We start from the raw sequence: 24,656 nt of genomic DNA on the forward strand, positions 1-24,656 counted from the left end.
AACAAAACTTGGTAGAATATCTGGATGTCACTTGGGTCGATGCCCATAACCGATATCAATCGAAAATTAGGGTCGAAGATGATCAACTTGGGGGCCCTTCCAGGTCCGTGTATCCCGTCAGAACCATTGACAGAGTCAAGAGAGACATCGATCGTGAATCGAGATCAAACAGGGATCGATATCAGTCGTACAATGAGGACCGGAGAAGCAATGGGTCTGGGCGGAGCTCTATGAAAAATGAAAGGAGAAGTGATCAAGGTCAGAGCAACCGGGGACTCATGAGCAAAAATAGCTTTGACAGGCCCGTTGGGTCTAAAGAAGCACCGAGATTATCGGAGTACAATTGTAACGTCGATGCCACCACTATTGTATCTGTCATCGGACGCATCAAAGACACCAAATGGCCTCAACCTCAACAATCTGATCCAACCCAAATGGAGCCTAACCAGATGTGTAAATATCACGGCACTCACAGCCACAGAACAGAGTATTGTCGACAATTGAGAAAGGAAGTAGCCTGATTATTCAACAACGGGCATCTTCGCGAATTCCTGAGCGACCGAGCCAAGAATCATTTCAGGAATAGGGATTCTAACAAACAGACCAAACAAGAAGAACCTAAACACGTCATTAACATGATCATTGGTGGGGTCGATGTCCCTCGGGGGTCGATGTTGAAACGCACCAAAGTATCCATCACGAGGAAAAATGGACTCGAGACTACATACCATAAGGAACATTGTCTTTTAACGACGAGGACACGGAAGGGATCGTGCAACCATGATGTCGCCCAAACTCACACCACTAATTTAGGTTGCGAGGCGGCCGATGCAATAATAAAAAGCCAATGCCAGTCGGGTCGATTCCACAGGGAGCTTGATGTGGTATTAGGTATATACCTAGTGTAAATGTACGACGTGCCTAAGATTATACTTCCACATTTTCAATAGTTGTTTCTACTTCTACTTTTACGCTAATGCTTGCAATTGTAACGGTAAGAGACAATGTTTTTGGTTTTGGTTATTTTTTAAGTTATAAAAGATCTAGGGTTACGACTTTTCCCTAGTTAGTTACCTAACAGATTTAGAGCTTTAGGACATATTTGGTTGATCGGGATACAATATAGCAATCATACTCAATTACTCACTCTATACCTCTCAGTAGTTTGATTTTGCCCAATTTGGCTTTCTCAAGTCCAAATGGGTATCCCACGAAACAAGTGATAAATGCTCAAGTCGAGTCTTATTATCTCTAGATTTGACCCTTTCATTAGGGCTGTCAATTTCTTGAGTTCACCCCAAATTCTTGTTAGCTAAGTTTTCCTAGACTTAGTCTTATTTTCTCAAATAAAGACTAAGTCAATTAGACATGAATCAACATTTGCAACCATCAATTCTCAAATTCAAGAAAGAACTAGGCTAAATATCATATACTCAATCATAAATAAGCCCTAAATCAAGCATCCATTAAGTACCCATACTAGTTTTGGGTCACAACCCTAGCTAGGGTTTAGCTACTCATGGAAAATGAAAAAATTAAAGAAGAAACTAAGATAAAATGCATAATAATTGATTAAGGAAAGAAAATCTGATGTTTAAATGCTAAACTAGTACAAAGTTACCCAATACAGTAAATAAAAACGGCTCTAAGTGTTCAGGTGCACCAAACTTAACCTAAAAATGATAAAAAGATCTATTTATACCCAGTTAAAAATATCTAACAAAATTGCCCTGTGAATGTTGTGCGGCCACATAATTATGTGTGCGGTCCGTACTTTGAGATTGACTAGTCATGTTGGCTTTATGCGGTCACATAAAAGTGAGATGCGGCTGCACTTCCTCTAATTATACGGACCGCACATTTCTGAGTACGGCCGCACTCTTGCTCTTGGACTGGATATGGACTTCATTCTGCGGACCGTACATTTATGAGTGCGGTCGTATTTTGGCATCCTACGGCCGCACAATAATGATGCTGTCCGCACATCTTTAAGCTCCCAAACTACAAGTCTCTGAATCTAGTCTTCTGCGGCCGCACAATAATTGTGCGGTCCACACTCTGTGAAGGAATTACATCAGTGCATCTTCAGAGTTTGCGGCCGCACACAGTATTGTGTGGTCCGCAGTGTGGCCCTTTTTGCCTTGTTTTGGTTCTTGTCTAATTTTACTCCTTTTTGAGTTGATTTTCACTTTTTTGGCATGTTTCCCAATATTCCTGCAAGAAAGCATATTTCATTAGTTTTAGGGAATACCTTTAAGCATTTTTGAGCTAAAATGCAAGTAAAAGATAGCAAATAAACAGTCAGAATCCCTACTTATCAAGCCACACAATGATGCACTGGTAATATCTGTACTTATAAATAAATCTCGAGATAAGCGTGTGTTAATTGATCCAGGTAGATCGGTCAATATCATCTGATCGAAGGTCGTAGAGCAGCTCGGTCTACAAGATCAAATCGTGCATGCAGTCCGGGTCCTAAACGGATTCAACATGGCATGTGAAACCACTAAGGGGGAGATAACATTACTAGTGAACATCGTCGGGACCATCCAGAAAGCTAAGTTTTATGTGATCGAAGGAGACATGAGGTACAACGCTTTGTTCAGGAGGCCATGGATCCACAACATGAGAGTAGTGCCCTCGACTCTACACCAAGTGTTAAAATTCCCAACACTAGGTGGGATTAAAACAATCTACAAAGAACAGCTAGTCGTAAAGGAGATATTTGCGGTCAAAGAGGCGATTCCGATATCCACACTTGCAACGACAAAGGGGCTGATAATTCGGTCTCAAAGCAAGAAGCTAAATAGCAATTATCGACACCAGCCCCGACCCAATCGGAGAAATAGAGGACTGATGAAGACGATGATTATGGGGTTCATATGTCTTTTATAGTCCTCGATGATTCCAACACCACTAAATCGACGGTCGATGAGCTGGAACAGGTCATATTGATCGAGCATCTATCCGACCAGAAGATATACCTGGGCACGGAGTTAAGTCCCGAGCTCAGGAAAAAACTCATTCAGTTTCTTATCGCTAACATAGATTGTTTCACTTGGTCCCACCTTGATATGACATGGATCCCGCTGGAAATAACCACTCACAAGCTAAGCCTGGACCCGAAGTTTCATCCGCTCAAGCAGAAGAGGAGACCCCAGTCCGAGGTTAAACATATTGTCATCAAGGACGAGGTATCTATATTCCTTAAAATAGGGTCCATTAGGGAGGTTAAATATCCAGATTGGTTAGAGAACTTAGTGGTAGTCCCTAAAAAAGGGAATAAATTAATAATGTGTGTAGACTATAAGGATTTGAATAAGGCATGTCCCAGGGACTCCTTCCTTTTTCCCAACATCAATCGCATAATCAATACCACGGTCGGCCACGAGATCCTCAGTTTTCTCGATGCCTACTTTGGGTACAACCAAATACGGATGAATTGGGGTGATCAGGAAAAAACCTCTTTCAGCACTAAATACGGCACATACTGCTATAATGTGATACCATTCGGATTAAAAAGCGTTGGTGCCACTTACCAACTCCTAGTAAACCGGATATTCGAGAAACAAATAAGAAAATCAATGGAGGTTTACAATGACGATATGTTGGTTAAGTACTTGCGAGCAGAGGACCATTTAAAACATTTGTAGGAAACCTTCAGCATATTGAAGAAATACAATATGAAGCTGCACCCGGAGAAATATGTGTTTGGAGTTGGATCAGGTAAATTCCTCGAATTCATAGTATTCAATCGAAGAATCGAGATCAACCCTGACAATATCAAAGCCATCGAAGATATCACGGTCGTGGACAACATGAAGGTCGTGCAAAGATTAACCGGATGCATAGCCGCCATGGGGAGATTCATCTCGAGGTCCTCCGATAAGAGCCACCGATTCTTTTCACTACTGAAGAAGAAGAATAACTTCTCCTGGACCTCGGAGTGCTAATGGGCCTTGGAGGAACTCAAGCGGTATCTATCGAGCCCACTGTTGCTTCACACACCAAAGATAGACGAACAACTATACCTGTACCTGGCAGTATCGGAGATAGTGGTAAGTGGAGTCCTGGTCCGGCAAGAGCAAGGTACGTAATTTCCAATTTACTATGTTAGCAGGACTCTATGTGAGGCCGAAACTAGGTACCATCACATAGAAAAAATGGTGCTCGCTTTGCTAAGTGCCTCTAGGAAGCTGTAACCATATTTTCAATGTCATCCTATATGTGTTGTGACTACTTACCCATTGCAAAATATAATGCATAAACCCGAGCTCTCGGGGGCGATTGGCCAAATGGGCCGTAGAGATCAGTGGGTACGATATTGAATATTGACCCCGGACCGCCATTAAATCTCAAATATTGGCGGACTTCGTGGCCAACTTTACGCCGGGCCTAATACCCGAGGTCTAAAGAGAGTTGTTTGTGAACTCGGGGACGTCTTCGGGGATCTGGATCCTCTTTACGGACAGTGCCTCGAACGCAAAAGGGACCAGACCTGGCATCGTATTGAAGCCACCAACAGGCAATGTAGTTAGACAATCTATTAGGACTGTGAAATTGACTAGCAACGAGGTCGAATATGAGGCCATGATTGCAGGTCTCGAACTAGCAAAACTCTTGGGAACAGAGGTGATCGAAGCTAAGTGAAACTCCCTCCTCATAGTGAACCAAGTTAATGGGACGTTCGAGGTCAGAGAAGAACGAATGCAAAGGTACATGGATAAGTTGCAGGTAACATTACATCGGTTCAACGAATGAACTTTGCAACACGTACCCTGGGATCAAAACAGTGAGGTTGATGCCCTTGCTAACTTAGGATCATCGGTCGAGGACGACGAGTTCAACTCAGGGTCAGTCGTACAACTTATGAGATCGGTTGTGGAAGAAGGCCATGCCGAGATTAACTCAACGATCCTAACTTAGGACTGGAGAAATAAATATATAGAATATTTGAAGACCGAAAAACTACCCTCATATCAGAAAGAATCGAGGGCCCTGCATACGAAGGCAACTCGGTTTACTTTGTCCGAAGACAAAACCCTGTTAAGAAGAATATTCGATGGCCCGCTCGTGATATATCTATGAACGGGAGACACCGAATACGTTCTGAGGGAAATCCATGAAGGCACCTATGGAAATCATTCGTGCACTGAATCATTGGTTCGAAAAGTAACCAGAACCGGTTACTACCGGATCGATATGGAAAAAGACGCGAAGGAGCTCGTACAAAAATGTGATGAATGTCAAAGACATGCTCCGATGATTCATTAAACCGGGGAGTTACTGCATTCGGTTCTGTCACCATGGTCGTTCATGAAGTGGGGAATGAATATCGTTGCCCCCCTTCCATGGGAACCCGGTAAGGCTCAATTTATATTGTTTATGACTGACTATTTTTCTAAGTGGGTGGAAGCCCGGGCATACGATAAGGTCAGGGAGAAGGAGGTCATCGACTTCATTTGGGACCACATCATATGCCGTTTCAGAATGCTGATCGAGATCGTGTGTGATAACGGGAAATAATTCATCGGCAACAAAGTAAGCAAATTTCTCGAAGACCATAAGATCAAAAGGATCATATCAATGCCCTACCATCCTAGTGGGAACGGACAAGCAGAATCGACCAACAAAACCATACTCCATAACCTTAAAAAGAGGTTAACTGACGCCAAAGAAAAATGAAAGGAAATCCTGCACGAAGTCTTATGGGCATACCGCACGACCTCGAAGTCCAGTACTGGGGCCACCCCATTTTTGCTGGTTTACGGCGCCAAAGCTCTAATACCGATCGACGTCGGAGAACCAAGTCTCAGGTTCCTATATGCAACCAAGGAATCAAACGACGAGGCCATAAATACAAGCGTGGATCTATTAGATGAAAGGCGCAAAGCCACCCTTATTCGACTGGTCGCCCAAAAGCAGCGGATTGAGAGGTATTACAATCGAAGAGCTAACCTTCAACACTTCAATGTCGGGGACTTGGAATTAAGGAAGGTTACACTAAACACCCAAAACATGAACGAAGGGAAGTTGGGGCCGAATTGGGAAGATCCGTATCAAATTATCTAGATCACCGGAAAGGGGTCCTACAAACTCTGTGTAATGAACGGCGAGCAACTACGGAACAACTAGAATATAACTCACTTGAAACGATATTACTGCTAAGGTACGAACCCATTCATTTCTTTTATTTTTGAACTAACACTTGCAAAAACAAACTCGGATGGCTCGAGCTAAGGGAGCTCGGAGGTGACAAGCCCACTGGGCAACACCCGAATTAAAGAGGCTACGATCATTTTAAAATGGCTCGGAGACGTCCGTGACCCGTAATAAAAAAACAAGGCCTTGAAAAATTTCTAAATCGGTTATAAAGGCTACCCTCGACAAACTATAATAAAAATAATTATAAGTACTTTGGGGAAAAGTTATAGTCATACCGACACCCACGATGCCTTAGACAAAATAACGTCAAAGGCAAGGCATGTTCGAACCTCCGAACATGACCTAATTAGTTCATTCTAAGGAATTTCGATCTTTGCAAACATAAAGAATAAAGCAAAGAAAAACAAAACTCAGAAATTGTCGAAGGGAAAAGGAAGCCTTGTATTATATATACATAAAGTCTTTACAAAACCCAAATGGCCTTGACAAAAAAATACAAAAGTACACAAGTATAAAAAACAAAAAAGAAAAAACATTTACAAATGCGTCTAAATAGCCAGGTCTTCTCCAGCCCCGGATCCACCGGAACCCTCATAGTCTTCCTCTTCTTCTTCCTCTGGGTAAGCCAACTTCTTGGCCTCGACCTCAAGCCCCTTAGCGTTTTCGATCTTAGCTGACATATCAAACCCCCCGAGCATGAATCTCCTCAAGGGCCTCTCTTCGTGACAACCGTTTCTCATATTCAACAAAGTATTTCAAGCGGTCCTGGGCCGCCTCGGCATCGGCCTTATATTGGGCCACCATCTCGTCGGCTTCGGCTTTGACCACCACGGCCACTGACTTGGTCGTTTCAAGCCTTGGCCATAATTTCTCGATCAAAGGCGGCCAAACTTAGATGATACTGGAGCTCTTCAACCTTTTTGCCCTGCACCTCGGCCTTTTCCTTTACCGCTCAAAGCTGGACCTCAGCAGAAGTCAGTTTCGCCCGAGCAACCTCTTTTTCCGAGGTCAGACTGTCCATTCTGCCTCTCCATTCTTCAGTCTCGGCCTTAATTGCATACATCTCGACTCGGAGATGATCGATCCGATCGATCTTCTAATGGACATGTGGATTTCGACCATCAGTCACCGAACCTAGTTCATCGCCACTAACCTCAAATATTTTTACATGCTCGGCCAGGTCGGCATGCTCCTTCCGTGCAACCTCTAGCTCAGCTCGGAAGCTCTTATCCTTTCCTTTAAACTGCTCGATAAGAAGTTTATAAGCACTTCTATTCTTAGTGAGCCCTCGGACCTCGGCTTCGAGCTGTTTCAGCTCATCCCGGTATTGGAGAAAAGTCTCGTGGTGAAGCACCGAGGCCTACAAGCACAAAGAGAAAATGTTAGAGTTATCTATAAAATAGCCTAAGTACAAATTGAAAACCATCGAGGAATATATGAAGATTACCCGGTTTTAATGCATGTTGTGCTTTGTTTAATACACATGGTGCATCTGCCTCATTCGTCTTAACCTGATCATCCTCGGTCACCAGATACAGAAGATAACTGGCCACCCCTACGGGGGCGGAGAGGACTCGTGCATCCTACGGAAGGGAGATAACGATGGATCACTTCCAGCCAGGATTTACACTCGGAGACACTCGGAGCACGGAATCGATTGACCAGTTTGGGGCTCGAGGTAGGTTCGCTTGCTCCTGAAGATGGGCTCTTCCTCGGTATCTCTAAGTCACCCAACCCGGTGACGTCCTCCGTGGCCGTAGAGTCCACTCTGTCAAAACACACACGGAATGGGTCGTCCTCTCCATGGGCCCCCTCATTAGGGCGTCCTTTTGTGATGACCCAAAAATGTCATCTTTAATTTAAACATTTATTTCTGTGTTTTATGAAGATGTTGGGAGCTTACCTGCTATGAGTTACGTATCACCTGAATAGTTGATGTTAATGGCGTTTATTTTCTAGAAATATATTGCTTATGAGGCCGTTGTTAGTATTGTTTTCATGTTATGTTACGTTGATTAGATTATGTATGTGTTGTTAGGATGGTTTCTTGGATTCTCTGGCAGGTGGATAGGCCTAGTTACAAAGGAAACTCTAGCGAAATTTTTGGAAATTTTGGGAGTTAGTAAAATTCGGGAAAATTGAAATGTGCGAAAGAAGAGATAAGTTATGTTATGTGTTTGGGGACAGACTCTACTTCTCATTCGAGGACTATTAACATGATGGACAACTTTTGGATATGATAATAAGTGTACGAGGCATATTAAAAGTGATATGGGCTCTAAGGAAAGTCTTAAGTCTAAGCCAAGTCGGAAAATTTCATAATAGACTAAAGTTCCAAATGAATACGCACAAAAAAAAACTTTGGACTAGCATATATACATATATATAAGGAGTTATGTGATGTACAGCCTATCCAATGAAATATCGTCGAGTCTAGTTTCTAACGCTTAAAACCGTTTGTCATTTGGATATATATATACAGAAAGTTATGGCCATTTTACTGGACTTGTATCAGGTGCGCGACCGATGCGCGACCGCACATATTTGAGACTTTCTGCCTCAGGTGTGCGGCCGATGCGCGGCCACTTGCCCAGGTGCGCGGCTGCACGCGTAGGAGCTCATTTAATACCCCCAAGGCTGGGTAGGGAGCGACGTTAAGTCATTTTTGAGCTAAAAACTGATATTTTAGAGAGAAGTGAGAGTGTTCTGGAGAGAGAGGAAGAAACTCAAGTGTTTTTGTTCATCAAATCTTGCTCAAGCCTTGAAATCCAACAAGAAATCTCTTAAGTTCTTCATCTAAGAGGTAAGGTTTCATACCCTAGTTTTTCAATTTCGGATTTGGGGAGAAGACGGTTGATTAGGAGTATGATTCTTGGGTGTAAGAGTATTATTTATATATGCTTATACCAATAAGGTTTGTGGGAAGATTTTTGAGTTCAAATGGGTAAAGATTGGGTTGAAAATGGTAGAAATCTTCACAGACTTTAATTTAAGATTTGAAGCTACCTTTGACATCGGAATTTGATAATTTTTGTATGGTTGGACTCGTCTCGGAATGGGTGTTCGGATTTCATAAGTTTTTCCGAAATTTGAGACGTGGGTCCCATTGTCGAATATTTAAATGAATTTCGGATTTTTATCCGAAAAATTAGTAAATTCATATGGAATTAATTCCTATGATTCGTATTGAGTATATCGAATTGTTTGTGAATAGATTTGAAGCTTTTGGAGACAAATTTAAAAGGAAAAGCTCTGGTCGAGTAATTGATTGGAATTTGCAAAGCGAGGTAAGTGTCGTGGTTAACCTTGACTTGAGGGAATAGAACCCTTAAATTATTTGTTATGTGAAATGCATGTGAACGGCATATAGACAAGGTGACGAGTGTCTATACATCATCAAATTAGTTGTTTGCCTACTTGAAAAATCATAAATTGTTTTACAACATGAATTAATTATTATAATAATTATTTATCTCATATTCTTTGTCAAATATTAATTCTTGAGTTCCTGCATTAATTGTTACATGCTATTTGAATTACGTGTCTTAATTGTTATTTGACATTTAGCATATTAAATATTAAACTGCCTATTTTCTCCCTCATTTCCATAATAACTTGCTATTTGTCATTGTTTGTTTCATAATTAAATCATAATTATTTTTTGCTTGTTGTCTTATAATTTTATATTAATTGTTGTATTTATTGGAAAAATTTCTTCTATAAGAATTGGTAAATAAATATATTGGAGGATCGGGTTGCACGCCGCAACAGAATTGAATTGGTAAATGTATATATTGGAGGATCGGGTTGCACGCCGCAACAGAATTGATTAAAATAAATATATTGGAGGATCGGGTTGCACGCCGCAACAGAATTGAATTGGTAAATAAATATATTGGAGGATCGGGTTGTACGCCGCAACAGACTTATTAAAAAGTCAATATTGGGGGGATCGGATTGCACGCTGCAATAGACTTATTTAAAAGTCAATATTGGGGGATCGGATTGCACGCCGCAACAGAATTATTTAAAAGTCTACATATACTTGATTCAAATAAATATATGAGAGTATTGAATAGCCTCGTCACTACTTCGTCGAGGTTAGGCTCAGCACTTACCAGTACATGGGATCAGTTGTACTGATACAACACTCTGCACTGCTTGTGCAGATTTCGGAGTTGGTCCCAGTGGCGTACCATAGACTTGCTCGGATTTCAGCTATCAGAGGAGACTTGAGGTATAACTGCACTACATCCGCAGTTCTGAAGTCCCCATCTATTTTACCTTAGATGTGTGTTTGTTTCCAGACAACTTTATTTTATTCAGATCTTTATTTGTATTATTCTAGAAGCTCGTGTACTTGTGACACCAATTCTGGGATGGTATTTAGATACTGTTATTTTATGAATTATTCACTACATTTCAGACTTTACTTCCGTATTTATTTCTCTGTTATTAATATTTTGTTTAAAAAATGGCTAAAATTATTCTAACGTTGACTTGTCTAGCAAGTGAAATATTAGGCGCCATCACGGTCCGAAGGTGGAATTTCGGGTCGTGACACCTTTAGCCGTTTGGGCTTTATTGCACATGGACTCAGTAAACGAGGGTGACCCGGTGATCTCTATCACATCGAGTGGAGTTTTTGGCCATTATTATCCCTTATCTTTGAAGGTAGGTCTATTTTGATACCTTAAATATAGCTCTAAGCATATTTAGTCCCTTAAGTATGCTAAAGTGGAGCACCTTTAGTCTCACTGACATAATGTGTTCAAAAACTAACGATGTTACCCAGCTATGATTCATGAAGCAAATCTTCTACTCTGAAGCAAAACGTTTCCTCTCCTTTTATTAGATAATAAATTATCACTTTAATTCCTCATTTTTAGATAATGTCTTTTAAAATTTTGACCTTGAAAATATCCCCTTTTGTGCTAGTTTTCAATGAGAAAATGACACTGTATAGCCGCTATAAAAATAATAGCCAAAAAAAATATATACTCCGGACTATATTTGAGGGACCAAAATAAACCTATAATATACAAAAATTATACAAATTTTATATACTTTTTTCACTACCATATGTAAATAGTTTCTGGCACGGGGTAAAAGTGATAATACAACTTGGTTATTCGTTTACTTTCAATAATATGCCTAGAAGTGATCCTGACTGCTATATGTTTTTCAAATTTTAACTTTTCTTTTTGGAAAAATCAACCGAAATTTTTAAATGTATATATATACAAAAAAATATACAAATTTAATACATTTTTCGGCTATTATTTTTACAGCGGCTATACAGTGTCATTTTCTCATTGAAAACTGGCACAAAAGGGGATATTTTCAAGGTCAAATTCTCATTGAAAACTGACACATAAGGGGTTATTTTCAAGGTCAAAATTTTAGAAGACATTATCTAAAAATGAGAAATTAAAATGATAATTTGCGTTATCCAATAAAAGCAAAGGAAACGTTTTGCTTCAGAGTATAAGATTTGTTTCATGAATTAAAGTTGGGTAACACCGTTCGTTTTTGAACATATTGTGTTAGTGAGACTAAAGATGCTCCACTTTAGCATACTTAAGGAACTAAATATGCTCAGGGTTATATTTGAGGGACCAAAATAGATCTACCCTCAAAGATAAGGGACAATATTGGTCAAAAACTTCACGGAGTGCTTCCTTCGGGGCATTGACCACATCTCGGGAAGCTTCGGTCCCGACCTCCTCCTCGACCTCCCTAACTTGATGAAGATCGGTATCGCCTCCCTCTGGTTCGGAGGCCCCTTGCCCTTCGAGCCGTGACGACATGCTGGCCATCAGATCGAAAACTTCTCCTTCTCCTTCGGATTCGTCCCTCAGCCAATAGAGTGAATCCGGAAACGGTGCTCGAGCACTAGTGCTTTCTTTGGATTTACGCACCAAACTTCTCCTTGGCTTCTTTTTCTCCGAGCTCGGAGAACTCGGAGCCCTTTTTATTTTCTTCTCTTCACCCTGTCTTGGAGCATGGGACTTAGTGGGGAAATCATCGCTACCGGATGAGGCCCTCATTTTGACATCCTTGGATAAACTTGCAAAAAGAAATAAACAAGTGAGAATTTAATGATGCAAAAGGGAAACCAAATATTACTCATGAAAGAGATCTCACAGTGCGAACGGGCCTTCCATCGCCCCTTTGAAAACTCGCGCCATAAACGCTCGGAATAAGGCCTTTGTAATACGATGCCCTCGACCCACTCCTTGAGTCGAGGAACTGCATTTGGGATCCGAGCAACAGCTGCACCACCACAGAACACCGATAAGAAGAAAGAAAAAAAGCAATAAATTAAATCTTGGAAGCAAAATCATACTTATGTGACATGTTCCGCTTCTTAGGAAACGATATGTGCTTGGTTGGGATCAAGTCCGAGGTCCTCACTCGGACGAAATGACCTAGCTAGCCTCAGTACCGATCTTTATTGATACTCCAGAACGGGGCTTTACTGGCCTGATGGGCGAGCTTGATCAGCCCCCAGTAGAGTCGGGGACTGTATAAACACATGAGGTGGTCGATAGTGAAGGGGCACCCTTCGATCTTACTTACAAAGAAATGGTGGAGGATTATGATGCTCTAGAAAGAAGGGTGAATTTGACCAAGGGTTACCTCGTATCTTTTGCAAAAGTTGATAATAACCGGATCCAAGGGGCCCAACATGGAGGGATAAGTGTAAACACTTAAAAATTCCTCGACGTGGGTGGTGATGGCTTCATCAGGTTCGGGAATCACCACATGTTTGTCAACCCAGTTGCAATCCTTTTTGACTTTAGAGAAAATATCCTTGGTGATCGAGGAGATGTACCTCGAGACCTCCTCACACCGACCTGGTACGGAGGAGGGCTTTTCGACCTTAAAATCAACATTGATCGGGCATCCCCCGGAGGAACATTTTTAGAGGAGGTTCCGGTACCGGTTCCTCGACAACAGTACGCAAGACGTTTTTCTCGATAGTCGGCCACGAGATAGAGGGAGTTTCTTTTTGAGGAATGGATTTTGAAGTATTCGCCAATTCTTTGAAAGATGGAGAAAAAACGAGGGAAAAGAAAAAGTTAAAATAGTACGCTTGATGGTTTGAGATGAAGACGAATGAAAGTTCTTATAAAAGATCTCAAAGTAACCAGAATATAAGTGCTTGAAAGTATTGAAAATTCTTAGACACGAGGGCAGAAGGCTTGGATGTAAAGTTTGAATGAACAAAGGGATGGGTATTTTATAGTTTTCCAGCGACGGTTCAAATCTGGGAGCGGCCGATCGGCAACTGACAAGCATTTAATGCCATTAAGACTAGACCGACGGGACGTTTCAACTATTTTGTCGTTTCTGTCATGGTATATCGAAGTGAGAATCGGGAGCTCATATTGTTTCTCGTCATCTACTCTCCGAAAAATGAGGGGACTATTTGTATACGGGTAAAATCGATCTTGTAGTATACCCTAGCATCCGACATGATAGGTCAGGCTCGAGACATGAAAATAAAGGGCTGAAGATCGCCCCCAAGCCTCATCGGGTTAATAACCGGGTGCAAACACCTATCTTCGATAACACCAAGGCCGTGACTCCGGAATCAGTCATGGTTCAAACAACCTCGAAGAAACATTGTTAGCATAACAGAAGACCGAAATATCCATGACTGGTCGGATATTATGACAGGAATCTCGGCACGTATCAATAAAGAATCGACAATTAGCAAATCAAGAGATTTTTACCTTTTATAGAGTTATAACTAATGTAGGACTCCCCTACTATATAAAGGGGGTATGGTTACCTGTAAAAGACATCGTAACACGCAATTCAAAGCAATACATTATTATTCTCTTTAATCTCTTATTCTTCTGTGCCTTGATACCGATCGAAGTACGTCCGGCTCAAGGGTGATTAATCTTCCAAGACTGAGACTGTTCAATTCGTGTGGTTTGTATTTACTTTATCATTATTTATTTCAATTGCAATCTAATTTATCGTTTTGTGTCAAGTTAATCTACATATCTTTAAAATTATTTACAAATTTAATTGTTATCTCATTTTGAGGGTAAACAAAATTGATCTAACATAATTTTTATACTAACTTCATCAATTATTAGGCCATATTCAGAGAAGCATATTTGAAAAATAAAAAAGCTTTAATTGTAAGAATTAAAAATATAACTTTAAGGTAGAACATGAAAGTTATTGCAACTTTCATTCCTTTTTACTTTATCTTATTGCTAGTAGAAATATTAGAAGTTAAAAGAACTTGACCAATTTTAGCTTAAAATTTGTATCCATTTTCATGTGCAACTTGGGGAATTAGTACACATAAAATGATAGGGCTAGACGAACAAATTTATATTTGTTGGATACACTTGAAGCGGAAGGCTTTTTTTCACAATAATATATATTTCACGTCGAAGTACAACGTTCAGATGAACCCAGCAGCACAACACTCAACTTATCATGTTAAGTCTCCTAAGAAGTATCATAAATTATACTATATTATGGAGTTTGAAGAGAACTGTAGCCTGTTTGGCCAAGCTGCAAAAATTAGCTTATTTTGAAGAGTGTTTTTTTTCAAAAGTACTTTTGGCGAGAAACAATTTGTGTTTGACTAATTAATTTGAAAAATAATTTTGAGCAACAATTAGTATTTGGCCAAACTTTTAAATACTACTTCTAAATGTATTTTTCTCAAAAGTGATTTAGAAGAGAAGTTATTTTTTTCAAGTTTTCCAAAATTGCTTGTACTTCTCCTAAAAATCACTTCTTTTTCTTCCAAAACTTTATTGTCGCATAGCTTTGACAGAGCTGCATATTTGTGGACTTCTTCCCCATTATTTGAGTCAACAAAAACATTGCTCTATGCAATACATCATAATGAAGAAATTAAAAAGAAAAAATAAAGAAAGAAAAGCAAGTAATCATGGTATTGGTAATATTCAAAAAACAATTTCCACATCACCCTACCACAAATTATAAAGTATACTAGTATATGTATTATAATTTCTAGAAATCTCTTCTCCAAAAAGGATATACACCAACATCCTTATTTTACTGACATTGCCAAAACACCGTGACAAAGAGGCAAAATCCACACAAAACACATCTGCAAATTCAGAATCAGATAACGAAATAAGCGCAAAACTAAGAAAAAATGGCTTTGGTCCCAACCCCAGCAGTGAATGAAGGCCCTTTGTTTGCTGAAGTGGATATGGGAGATAATTCCTCCACCCCCACTGTCCGTGCCACTGTAGTTCAGGCCTCTACCATCTTTTACGACACCCCTGCCACTCTTGGTTAGCCCCCTTTTTCCTTCATCTAACTACTATGTTCTTTTCTTGTAGCGGTTTCATTTTTTGGGTTTATATTTTCTTGAGTATTGGTTTTTGTTTCTTTATTGGTTGATTTAACATTTGACTTGCGGGTTTATGCAAAAAAAAAAAAAACTATAAATCCAAATAATTATTTTGTAGCCAAAAGATTGGAAAAAGGAAAACACTAAATGAACTTAAGAAAAGTCTTGTAAATGAAGCTGAAACCCATTTTAGATTTCCCATTTAGATGTATAGATACAGTTGTAAGTTCTATCAAGTAGCTTTGTTATATTAAATTTCTAATTTCTTATTCCTAGTAAGTGGAAAATTCATTCATGACATTCCTTAAATTGCTTTGCCAACTATATTGTTGTTTAGTATTGTCCTAATCAAGATAAATCTCATGGCGATTGAGCGCAATGCCTTAAAACCTTGGTGCATGCACTGAAGTACTGTCTGAATGAGACTGAAGCATCCAGACCTGCATTGCACCTAAGTTAAGGGCTTAAGTGCACCTCAAGCAAGGTTTTAACGACATGTATACACCACCGTCATGACCATAACCCCCTCCTAAAACTCCAAATCCCTTGCCAGTGCCAAATCTTGCCGGTAAAAAATAGCATACAGTTGAAACCAAAAATTATTCAGAACGAATCTTCAACTAAATGAAGAGACGAGGTTAAATATGTGTCTATCATTTTTCTGACCTTTTTGTGCAATTCATCTTCACCGTTATTCATCTACCTAGAGGCACCAACAGGGGGATATATGAGAAACTATATTATCATCTTTGTAAGCTAAATAAAAATGGAAGACGGCAATGTTGAAAACATCGGCGGACAATACTGCAATTAAGGGCAACTGAAAATTTTCCTTCTGGTATAGTGATGGGAGATGCCGGGGTTGAAGGCTAAAACATATGGATGTGATTCTGAAGGTAGATTCTTCATCATTTCTATTAAGGCCAGGACTCTCAAAGGCACGAGGACCTATTTCAGCAGCTTTCTTATAAAATTGTTTTACCATATAGAATCTCCTTTACTTCCAAAGCACGCATGTCTTCAGTAACTTGGAGACGTACTTCACTCTCATAATCTGGATATATCCAAAGTCTTTCCGCTGTTGTTTCAGCTCCTTGCGTCCATATGAGACTTAATCATTGGAACTTTAAGGCGCCCCCCCCCCCCCCAAAAAAAAATAAAATAAAAAATGGAATGCATTAGCCCCAACAAAGGCTTGGATGAGAACTGATTGCGTTATTTCCAGAAGCCCTCTGGGAGAAGCAAAAAAGAATGGAGCAAGGAATTTAAAAAGTCTAGTGTAGGATTTGAAGATTTCCGTGGTGTCCTACTAAATATGTATCCTTAATTAAAGAAAGAAGATTCTGACTTGGGAACTCCTTTAACCTTTCTTTCAAAGCTTTCCCGCTAATGGCACTTTACGTTGATTTATTCTCCTTTAAACGTTCAGTTCTTTTCAAAGGCATATTTTTTAAGCGTTACCATGTGGTTCTCTTGATTAAGAATTAAGGATACTGAAGTCCTCTAACCATTTATGAGCAGCGTCTGTGAGCTGATCCGTTATATTGCAAGGTAGAATTACATGCTTAGTAGTAGCTGCTATCAGCAGAAAGTATGAAACTTGAGTTCGAATGCAGTTGGAAGTGTGCTTATCCTAAATCAATCATGTCTGGTCAATTAGTTCAAATTATATGATCCTTTGCCACTCTCTTTCCTTGCACATGAGAAGGAAAGCTTCTGTTTTAGTGGGTGGGGCAGAAAAAAGAGCCAAATACATCGAGTTTACTTCCTGAAATTATGTCTTGTAACTTGTGTGGTTGGAAGCTGGAATGTTATAACTTGACCTATAAGTTTTCTGGCTTTGTTAAATTCTTGATCTGGGACTTGTTAAAAAAAACTTGAATTGGGATAGTTACTGTTTGGTAATTTTTCAGTTAAAGCAGAGAGGCTGCTTGCAGAAGCGGCTTCTTATGGTGCTCAGCTTGTGGTGTTTCCTGAAGCATTTATCGGTGGTTATCCGCGTGGATCAACTTTTGGTGTCTCAATTGGGAATCGAACAGCCAAGGGGAAGGAGGAGTTTCGCAAATATCATGCTTCTGCCATTGATGTGCCAGGTCAGAAACTCTTTGATTTCTTGACCAATTAACTCTCTACCATGAAATTTCTTTGAGCATATTCCAGGTTCGAGAATATATTTCACTGGATTATTTCACTGCATTACTTACAAAAAGAAGTATATTTAAGAAGATGATAAATACTTTGCGACACATTCCTAGGATTAAGTTACATATCTTTTTTAACAGTATAACACAGTTCCATTTTCTAGTTAATTGTGGTTAGAGGAAAATTGAAGGTATTCAGTATTACTTCAGCACAGAGAGAAGAGGACCTTAGCTTGATAATTAAAGAATTAAAAAGCTGTTGATTCGGGATAAAGAGAAGCGACAAACATGTTCTGAAAATCTTGATAAAAAAAGGTTATGAAATTTGAATTTTCGTTCTGGATTTCGTGGCTAAGATAGCTCATACTAAAACTTATTAGGTCCTTTACATTTCTCTAAACATATGTATGCTGCTTGTCTGTGCTCTTCTGTAACCTTTCTTCCCAGCTTCTAATTTCTTCATTGCAAAAGCTTCCCATCTCTCTCTCTCTCTCTCTCTCTCTCTCTCAGGGATTGGTTGCAGGTCCTGAGGTTGATCGTCTTGCAGCAATGGCTGGAAAATACAAGGTGTACTTAGTGATGGGTGTTATTGAGAGAGATGGATACACACTATATTGCACCGTGCTTTTCTTCGACTCTCAGGGTCACTTTCTTGGAAAGCATCGGAAGATAATGCCAACAGCGTTGGAGCGGATAATTTGGGGTTTTGGCGACGGATCAACAATTCCAGTTTATGACACTCCACTTGGAAAAATAGGTGCTGCAATATGTTGGGAGAACAGAATGCCACTTCTAAGGACCGCAATGTATGCTAAAGGTTGGACATTTGTTGCTAATCTCTTAGGTTCTTCTATTCTTGTTGTCGAATACCTAGCTTTTAGGGACCCTTTGATATGAGGAATGAGCCATGCTTTTTCTCCCATGCCAATTGCCTCTAAGTTCCTAGCATCTTTAGCGATAAAATTCATCTATGAAAGCGGTTGTTTCATTTGTGCTATTAAAGTAATGATTAATGAACCCCTAGGGCATCAAAGTGCCGGGGTAATGAGATGCTTTTCTGGCTTGGTGCAGCTTCTGATAATAGAATTATGCATAATTTTTGATCTGGAACTGACTGTTTTTTCACGCTTTAGTAGTTTCTGATTACAATGTCTTCAAACTTCTTAATTACTGGATACATTATGGGGGAATTTTGCAAGTCTTTTCGCAGGGTGGTATAGCAGTTGTCTTCTAATGTCAAATACTTATTTTTACTTTAGGTCATGAAGCTGAATTTCATTGTCGCTGTCCACAGAAGAATGATCATCATTAGTTTTGTGGATGTGCCTTTAAATGATTGCTGTCATTTAATGGCCTGTTTTGAGCCCCCTTTTGGTTCAATGGCAAAGGTAGTACAGTTTGGGATGAGCGTTAGGTGCACATCACTAGTTTGAAACCCTGGTTGTTGCACCAAGATCGGTATTTAAGTTGAGAAGGGTAGACAAATCGACCATTATCCCGGAGTTTGAAGCTGTAACAACAGGTTATCTCGGTCATTAAAAAAGGGGGCCTGTTTTTATTTTACACGAGTAATAAGAGAGTTTGATAATTGAAAATGTAAATAAGAGATGTATTCAGCCACTAATCTTGCTCTTTTTAGCAATAGAAAGGGGGGAAATTTGTATTTTGTATCGTCCTATGTGATTTCTTGGTTTATCTCCTTTGTTGTGTAACATTTTGTTGAAGAGAGAATTAAATAAATAGAAGTGTGTTCTCTCTAATAGATTAAGCGTTTAGATGAGATGGTCACACAGTTCAACATAGTATTAGAGCAGGCAAAGGTCTGGGTTCAAGTCTCACCACCACCCATTATAAAAAATGAATTTCACATGCTTGGCCAATGAAAAAAATGAAACCTTGCCCGTGAGGGGGCGTGTTGAAGAGACAATTAAATAAATAAAAGTGTGTTATCTCTGATAGATTAAGCTTTTAGTTTAAGATGGTTACACAATTCAACACATTTGTTTGAGAAATGGATACTACTTGAGATGTCACAGAAAGCAAGTGGATGTTCATATTTGCAATATGCTCCCAAATGAATTTCTAAGTTCTTTTCTTTTGCAGGAATTGAGATATATTGTGCACCTACAGCTGATTCTAGGGATGTGTGGCAGGCATCAATGACCCACATTGCATTGGAGGGTGGTTGTTTTGTTTTATCAGCCAATCAGTTCTGTCGAAGGAAAGATTATCCCCCTCCACCTGAATATGTTTTTTCCGGCACAGAAGAAGATCTTACACCAGATTCCATTGTTTGTGCTGGTGGTAGTGTAATTATATCGCCATCAGGGGCTGTGCTGGCCGGACCAAATTATGTAGGGGAGGCGCTCATCTCAGCTGATCTAGGTACATCAGTGAGCTCTCTTATTTTGTGTTCTCAAATTGACATTATGTACCACGCATGGAATTGTCATACATTAGCTGTTGAAAAGTGATTACCTCAGCTTCTTTGTTATAGTAGGAAAAAAGAAAAGAAGTCTTCTCATCCCCAAAAAAGAAAAGAGAAGAATGCAAAAAAGAGTGGTGTTTGTTTTACTTGTCGCCAATCCTATGCCCAGTTACTTCTCCACGTAGCATGTATGCTGCTCATGAATTGGTCTGCTGAATAACATTGGTTATATTATGGCAGAAATGTTTCCTCATTATGAGACTATGAGGTACATATATCTTAGATATATGCATATTGGTTGTGCCTCCGTTGTTTCTTGTTTTGCATTTAGATCTCTGAGCTCCTGCAACACTACCTTTATGATAGTTGTTCTAATTAATACTGTCAATCTAACCATTTCTTAATTTAACTATTTTGTGGTATCGGAAGCTTGATCTACGTGAGACAGGTTACACTTGCTGCATTTGGTACTCCTACTATGTTTATTGACTTGTATAAGCAAAGTGCAGTTGACTGCAATTGTACTCAGGTTTCTAAATTCGGTATGATCAATGAAAAGACAAGTTAAAATTTGTTCACGCATTATGACATAGACCGTTTATTTGCCTTGACGTACCCGTATTGGAGGAGTGTGGCATGTGTGTGGATATTTTATACAGATTATTTAAAGCATACTAAAAATTACCAAACTGTATGTACTTGTACAGGATATATATACCCACCCCTTTATCATATATATATCCATAGCTGAATTCATTCAACATGATTCACACGTGGATATTTCACTCCACTTCTCCTCCTGTCTCCTGTTCTTAAGAAGTTTGGTGTCGCTAGCACACATTTTATTTACCCCCACAACCCCACCAAAACACACACACACACACACACACACACAAGGAATTATACTCCAGCCTTTATTAATTAGCTAGCAATTTTAACAGATCTTGGAGAAATAGCTCGAGCCAAGTTTGATTTTGATGTGGTTGGGCACTATGCAAGACCTGAAGTTCTTAGCTTGATCGTGAGGGATCATGCGGTGAGCCCTGTTAGTTTCACTTCTACATCCAGTAAAGCAGAGAGCTCTCCCAAATGACAAGGACCTGTTTACATATGCATCTTGTACGTTGCTGAGCCGTCCAAAGTAGTCAGAAACTCCGGGCTGTTTGTTTCAGTGTGAGGTGACAAATTTTCGCCTCTTTGCGAAGGTTGTATAGTAGTCGTTTGTCATTTTATCAGCTGTACATCCCTTGAGACTTGCCAATTGGCCAACTCAATGTCTTTTTTGTATGAGAAACATGTTGATAGTCAATCCTGGTCAATGAAAAACCCTGTTGTCTTGGTTGTTTTCTATAATCTTACAGCTATACTTCTGTATATTCATTTGCCTGTTGGATAAGCATGGTAGTAAGAATTGCAGTAAAACAGCCACCAGCATAGTCTCTCCTAAGTCGCGCTATTGTTACTTGAACTCTACTAAAATTGATCTTAACGCTTATAGATAGTTTGAAATGATTTAGCACTCAAATTATATTACTATAATAACAAAATGTTAATAATAACTTTTCACTATTTAAAAAACTATTAGTTATCCTTATGAGGCACTTAACCCTTTGGCTGACAACTGAGGAAGTCGAGAGAAAGTACAGATAGAGATTACTATAAGAGAGTAAATGAGGAAAAGTGGATATGTTCCTTCTTTTGGAGTTGATAAGATAAGAATGAAAGTTAGCAAGATTTAATAATGGGTAGTTCGGTGCACTAAGCTTTCGCTATGTATAGGATTTGAGAAAGATCGGAACACATTAAATTTATTGTAAATAGTATAAGACAATTTTGATCAACTAATTGGTTGGTTGGTCAATGCCAACCAGAGAAAACGATGATGGAAAAGATATAAAAACAAATAGAAATACATAAATAGACCCCTTTAATTTGTCCATCAGTTGAACATCGGCATATGACCAGATACACTTCTATTTGACTCAGGCGTGTCTCGTGAAGTTCAACAAGCTTCGTGCGTGAGTTACACTCGCTACAAATTATCGAGTGACACGTATTTTTTAAAACTAAAATTATTATGAACTTCTATATTAAAAGATAATTGTATTTTTTATTTTATTTTAGTTAAAAAGAAGAATAAAATAACCCTCCTTTTCCTCACCAAACTGCTGCCTTAAATCAGCCCTTAAACCACCGTGAAAAATTCACAAAAAACCATGAAATCACCGTAGAAAAGTCAACTTATGTACGGTCAAAACCGATTGAGTCAGTCGTACGGACTGGTCGAGACGATAATAATTCGATCAAAGGGTATTTGCATGACAAGCTCGGTCGAGGTCCGAAGTAAGGGCGTCGAGCTTCGAGCTCTAAGACAGATCAATGACAAGCTCGGTATCGTTATCGAGCTCATATCCAAATCGAACTACGAGGCAAAGCGGAGATTATCGAAGATGCATAGACCGACCAACACTCACCCCGAATATCAAGACCCCAAGTCAGAATCGAGCTCGAATCAAGGCCGAGGGCTCGATCCAATACCGAGCTCGGGCCAGTATCGAGCTCGCAGACAAGAGCCGTTGCAACCGCATTATGGGAGAGAATCTTGGCGGAAATTGAGGAAGACAATTCATCGTGGGTCCTCCACTATATATTATTATTATAGATAAAGTAGGATCCCCCAATATAAGAGGAGTAGGTTGGCACATTGAAAGGGGGCTAGTTCTTGAACATTTTCCTCTTCCCTGTCTTATATTTCATTCCATTTGCCAAGAATAGAGATTTTTGCATTTCATTCTACAATTTGTATCAAGATTTATCACGTGTCCTTAGAACCATGTACACATTTAACTCTATCCGATTTTTCGGGTAAACAGTTTGGCGCCCACCGTGGGGCTAAGGATAACAGTGATTGTTTGATATAAATCTACAGTACACACTAGCTTACAACTTCAAATCAGCAATGGCTTTACCTATCGACCACGAAGTCGGCCTTCAGGATGAAACCAACAACTTGATACCCAGGGCGGGAAGGCCACTTAACGATGTCACTGAAGCTCGAGTCGAAGTACCTGAAATCCGAGTCGGAGTACCGCTAGATGTCAATTCACAAGTGGCTCTTGAGGCGAACCAACATTCCGAACCGGAAAAAAACATTCAGGGCGGTACTCGATCCATAGCTCGAGACGCCCATAACGTGGAGGAGATCGGAGCCAGCTTACGGATGATCTTCGAGATGTTACAAGCCCAGCAAATAGCGATAGCCCAGTTGCAGAGCCAAACTCAGGTACAAAGCAGGCCGGAGCCCGATCCGCTTCGAGAATCACCCACAGAACAGAGCCATCCATAGTGAAGTCAAACGAGCAAGAATCGGGGACTACTCCCGAAATAACTAAATTGCTCGAGGAACTCACAAAATGAGTCGAAGCCAACGATAAAAAAGTAGAAACATATAATTCCAGGGTCGATCAGATCCCGGGAGCTCCACCAATGATAAAAGGTCTGGATTCGAAAAAATTCATTCAAAAGCCTTTTCCCTCGAGTGCAACCCCAAAACCAATCCACAAAAAATTTTGTATGCCCGAAATACCCGAATATAACGGAACGACCGACCCCAACGAGTACGTCACTTCTTACACGTGTGCCATCAAGGGCAATGATTTGGAAGATGATGAGATCGAATCTGTATTATTGAAATAATTTGGTGAAACCATGTCAAAAGGGGGCAATGGTATGGTATCATAATTTACCATCTAACTCTATTGATTCTTTTGCTATACTTGCAGATTGCTTCGTAAAGGCACATGCCGGAGCCATAAAGATCGAAACAAGAAAGTCGGACTTGTTCAAGGTAATACAAAAGGATAACGAGATGCTAAGGGAGTTCGTATCTAGTTTTCAAATGGAACGAATGGACCTGCCACAAGTCACAGACGATTGGGTTGTTCAAGCTTTCACTCAAGGTCTAAACGAGCGGAGCTCGATGGCTTCACGGCGGCTGAAGCAAAATCTGATCGAGTACCTAGCTATTACTTGGAGCGATGTGCACAATTGATATCAATCCAAAATAAGAATCAAAGATGCCCAGTCGATTTCTAGCTCCGTTATCAAAAGAACTACCAAGCAAAGGTCGACCAGAGATCGATACCGGCCATATAGCGGAAATCCTCCAAACCCGTTATGATAAAATGGCAATCAACTACCAAGCAATTGGAACGTGTAACGCCTAAAACGATACTACTTCTGAGTATCCGAGGCCTCTTTAAAATCAACCTCGTATACTGGGGGGCTTTATCATTGAACGTATCTGTGATGATTATCAAGGTCGGTGCAAAGGGAATTACTTCATTATTTCATGACAAACAGTGTCTCGACAGGAAATGTTGTAAGAGCCAAATGGTCAAAACGAACCATGCTTATGTAGTTGGCCCGAGCCGTGACGCAAAACATGAACACATGTATAATGACTTGCAAAGAAAGCCCTCTTCTTCACCGATATTCTATGTTCAAGATTTATTACGAAAATAAGATCGAGTTCGAGCAAGCACTCACTCGATCACTA

At 39.9% G+C, this 24,656-nt stretch overlaps 1 protein-coding gene across 2 annotated transcripts; it reads left to right on the forward strand.

Moving 5' to 3' along the window:
• Nucleotides 1–15,182: 15,182 nt before the first annotated feature.
• LOC107804379 (bifunctional nitrilase/nitrile hydratase NIT4A) lies at nucleotides 15,183–21,451 on the forward strand. 2 transcript variants are annotated; one of them, XM_016628268.2, is made up of 5 exons: nucleotides 15,183–15,470; nucleotides 17,443–17,622; nucleotides 18,218–18,487; nucleotides 19,774–20,055; nucleotides 21,040–21,451. In XM_016628268.2, exons 1-5 carry the CDS (start codon nucleotides 15,329–15,331, stop codon nucleotides 21,189–21,191), a joined length of 1,026 nt encoding a protein of 341 aa, XP_016483754.1. In that variant the 5' UTR covers nucleotides 15,183–15,328; the 3' UTR covers nucleotides 21,192–21,451.
• The last annotated feature ends 3,205 nt before the right edge of the window (nucleotides 21,452–24,656 follow it).

The sequence above is a fragment of the Nicotiana tabacum genome, chromosome 9, assembly GCF_000715075.1.
Source record: "Nicotiana tabacum cultivar K326 chromosome 9, ASM71507v2, whole genome shotgun sequence".
NCBI classification, from domain to species: Eukaryota; Viridiplantae; Streptophyta; class Magnoliopsida; order Solanales; family Solanaceae; genus Nicotiana; species Nicotiana tabacum.

Excerpts from the sequence above, each read along its gene's own strand:
- LOC107804379 (XM_016628268.2), top strand. The coding sequence starts at position 15,329 with ATGGCTTTGGTCCCAACCCCAGCAGTGAATGAAGGCCCTTTGTTTGCT. Across the intron at positions 15,471-17,442 it reads CGACACCCCTGCCACTCTTG|TTAAAGCAGAGAGGCTGCTT; the intron begins GTTAGCCCCCTT and ends GTAATTTTTCAG. Across the intron at positions 18,488-19,773 it reads GACCGCAATGTATGCTAAAG|GAATTGAGATATATTGTGCA; the intron begins GTTGGACATTTG and ends TTTCTTTTGCAG.